Raw genomic sequence first — 3,489 nt, 5'->3', positions numbered from 1 at the left:
CCTTTTCCAGTGCTGCGCTTTCGTTCCTCCATAAAAGCCCAATTTCACGTGCAAATCAGTAAAATCATGTAACGTGACTTTTGCAAAATGGGACGTGCTTGATTTATAGAAGTATACTTATTCATGTTTTTAAAAGCGTGAAAGAGAACTAGCGCTGCTCCTCAGGAAGATATATGCGCTCAGAGACAGAACAGAACACGGACATGTAAAGTCATCTTTTAGCTCAAGGTGCGCGCAAATACACGCAAAAATGTATCAAAATGCGGCGCTTAGTGATTATTCATGTATACCTTCGTCGGTCATGTAATAAATTAATTACATTTGATTATTCATTTCTGTAGTAGGCTGTAAACTGCTTGAGACTTGCATAAAAAACATTAAAGCACAGTTTGTTTCATTTGTATCTTTTTATTCTATTGTATTTGTCCTTTGCTTTTTTATTACTGACAGTTTAATTATTTTCAATAATTTTGAGGGCTTTCTGTTTGTTTGTTTGAAATTCCGCTGGTCTCTACAATGTAGATGTCATAGCAACAGTCTTACATTTATTGCAACCTGTAACAAAAGTTAACAGAAACATCCCAAACTGGTGTTTCATCAAAACATAGGCAAGGAAATTTCCTCCTAGTTCTGATGAGTTACAAATCTGACTGTTAAAGCCTGTTCACACCAAGAATGTTGAAGTTATTGTTATCATTATAATTGTGGTGTGGACGTCTCTATTCTCAAAGAATTGGAACGATTATTACAACTTTTTAGCTATAGTTGTTATCTTTGGTGTGAATAGGCCTCTACTCTGATACTAAATGTCCATACTGCATGTGAGATTGAGGACCAGCAAACGTGTGGTGACACTTTCAGCTAACAGCATTGCTAAAAGCCACCATTACCAGCTCCGAAACACTCAACAATGAAACATGTAAAGCATATCTAAGACAGCTTTGCACACCCGCACCCACTGATAACAAAGACAAGCCCACCGAGCACAGCAATGAAATGACTGTTAGTTTACTATTTGGACACACAACATGTACTTATGCATATGCAGAATCAGATGGCAAAACTGACAGGGACTGCTCTTGATTAGTTTTGAGAATGGGAGATGCTGTGACATTATCGAAGTCCCATGCCAACAATGTCCCATGCAAATGTCTCAATGCCTTTGTTTATGGATTCTGCTTGTCAACAAGACTGAATGCTTCTCCAGGCTGTTGACAATCTGAGCGCATCAAGAATGCTTAAGACAACAGACAGTTTGCTGAAAATATTTACGGAACATGAAAACATCAAACACTCACACACAGACACATTCGTTTTGCTATGTGTGTAATCGGAAGCTGACAGTTACACAGAACTTTAAGACAAACGACCTTTGGAATAACTTCATTCAGCGAGCAGGAAGAAGTGTTTGATTTTCTAAGAACATGAATTCTTCCTCCAAATAAGTGCATGTACTGTACACACAGAAGATTGAAAAGAAATTCAATGTGTAAATCTGAACAAAAAAACGAATTATTGTATACGACATAGTGACATTTTTGTGTTATGCAAAGAATAAAAACTACAAAGCTTAACCTGGAATATAACAGCAATTCAATTTTGTACACAATTTTGTAAATCTGTGAGATCGCCGAGTCCACTGTTTTACATACTGATGTGTCTGCCATATATTAGGCCTATATATCAAATCATATATAATAATAATAATAACAATATTATTACTATGGTACTATGGTGTTTTGGATATGGTACTAAAATAGTAACATGTTTTATGTATACTGTTTTTGAGCATGTACCATGGTAGCATCATGTAATTCTTTCACTTAAAGTCCCATGTGAATGGTTATTACTCAGTATATATCTGAAACTGACTTATATGATTAATATTATTATTATCATCATCATCACTATCATTATGTTGTTGTTGTTGTCCTGTATTCATGACCCAATTCATGCTATTGTATTATGAACTATTTTTAAAATAATAACGTGCATCATAGTCATTATCATGTTGTTGTTGTTGTTCTGTGATCATGACCCAGTTAAATGTTATTGTATGACTGCACATTATTACAGTTGTGGTGTAGTATTATTACATTTTGGTGTCATTAATATTACATTTAAAAACTCTTGTCTCTTTTTTATGTATTGGTTTGATACTAAGATATCAGGAGTTGTGCCCATTAAACTCCTGAACTCTGGGCTGTCAGGTTTCAGCGCTATTGTCATCCAGAAGTTGCAAATCAAGTTTGTGTGACTGTGTGACATACTTCACCTACGACTAATGCGCCAACAGTGTGAGAAAAAAACACCCCGACGGGATTTTCTGAATTTATCCACTTTATATATTAGTCCAAATTAGGTACACGAATACAGACTTAAATGTTACAGCTGTTTACTATAATAAAACAACTTTTTACGAAATCTTATGTTTCACGTTTCGTCTACATGAAAAGCGGCAAAACCAAATGCTCGAACAGTCGCGTAAAAAATGCAGTGGGCCCCGCGCGCCGGTCGCGTCGCGACTTTAGCCGAGTAAATGGGGTATCAGCCGCTTGAGTAGCACAGTTTCTCCACAAGAATGTGTTCAGCTGCTGTTGTTGGTGGTAAACTCTCTATCTGCTCCGTCACTTTACATTAACGTAGTATGTAATACCATACGGGAGTTTGGGGATAATGTGGGAATGTGTGGAGATGACCCACCTTCTCTCCCTGTAGCGGCTGTAATACCCAACAGCAGCAGCAGGACCCAGACGAGCCCAAAACTTCTGTCCGCCTCCATCGATTAGTCCTCCATTAGTTCATAGTCCTCCAGCTCATACCCGGATCCCGTACACGTTACACAGATCCCCCTCGTGTAGTTTCGATGCGTTTAATATAGCCTACCTGTTTTCGTCTCTTTGTTATTTCCCGAATACCAACAACTTCCTGGCAGGAGCAAGTGAGCCAGACTCTCCAGTCAGTCAGTGTGTGTGTGTGCGTGCGTGCGTGCGTGTGTGTGTGTTCTATAATACGAGCTCTCCCGCGGAGGAGTGGCAGTAGGCTACAGATTGACTCCAGCAGTACAGCGGCTCTACTGCAACATTCACGAAGACCAATTATGGAGTCGGGAGCAGTTTTAACAAGGCCAACGCTAGTTTTCTTTTTTCTTTACTTCAGTGAATATTTCTCCTATTTACATTCAAATAGTTAAAGTCTTGATAACCCCAAAAAAACCGAACATTTCCAGCGTTAGTGCCCAGGAAAAAAAAGATAGGGGAGCGCGGGGCACAAAGTAACGCGGGGTAGTAACACACGTGGTTTACATATTTCCACACATGCTAGTATAACAAAATGTACAGTATTTACTAGTTACTATATCAACATTATATAGAGAAAAAAAGTGCGCCAAAATTCAAAAGTCTTTTGAAGATATCGCTGAACATTTATTTTACCATAGTAAAATTATATTTCTGGCTTAAGTAAATTTTTCATCTCGGTTTTTATTAC

The 3,489-nt window shown here is 38.0% G+C and overlaps 1 protein-coding gene across 1 annotated transcript in view; it reads right to left on the bottom strand.

The window, feature by feature from the left end:
- Positions 1-2,983, bottom strand: part of LOC107751707 (receptor tyrosine-protein kinase erbB-2-like) — a 43,264-nt gene extending 40,281 nt beyond the window's left edge. The window contains exon 1 of the mRNA XM_016567463.1: positions 2,704-2,983. Coding sequence (XP_016422949.1) covers positions 2,704-2,782 — 79 coding nt within the window. The 5' untranslated portion in view covers positions 2,783-2,983. The remainder of the gene's footprint in view (positions 1-2,703) is intronic.
- Positions 2,984-3,489: the final 506 nt, after the last annotated feature.

The sequence above is a fragment of the Sinocyclocheilus rhinocerous genome, unplaced genomic scaffold, assembly GCF_001515625.1.
Source record: "Sinocyclocheilus rhinocerous isolate Xijiao unplaced genomic scaffold, SAMN03320098_v1.1 scaffold891, whole genome shotgun sequence".
Taxonomy (NCBI): Eukaryota; Metazoa; Chordata; class Actinopteri; order Cypriniformes; family Cyprinidae; genus Sinocyclocheilus; species Sinocyclocheilus rhinocerous.
The sequence above is the reverse complement of the archived record's forward strand: the minus strand, read 5'-3'. Positions and strand labels throughout refer to the sequence as shown.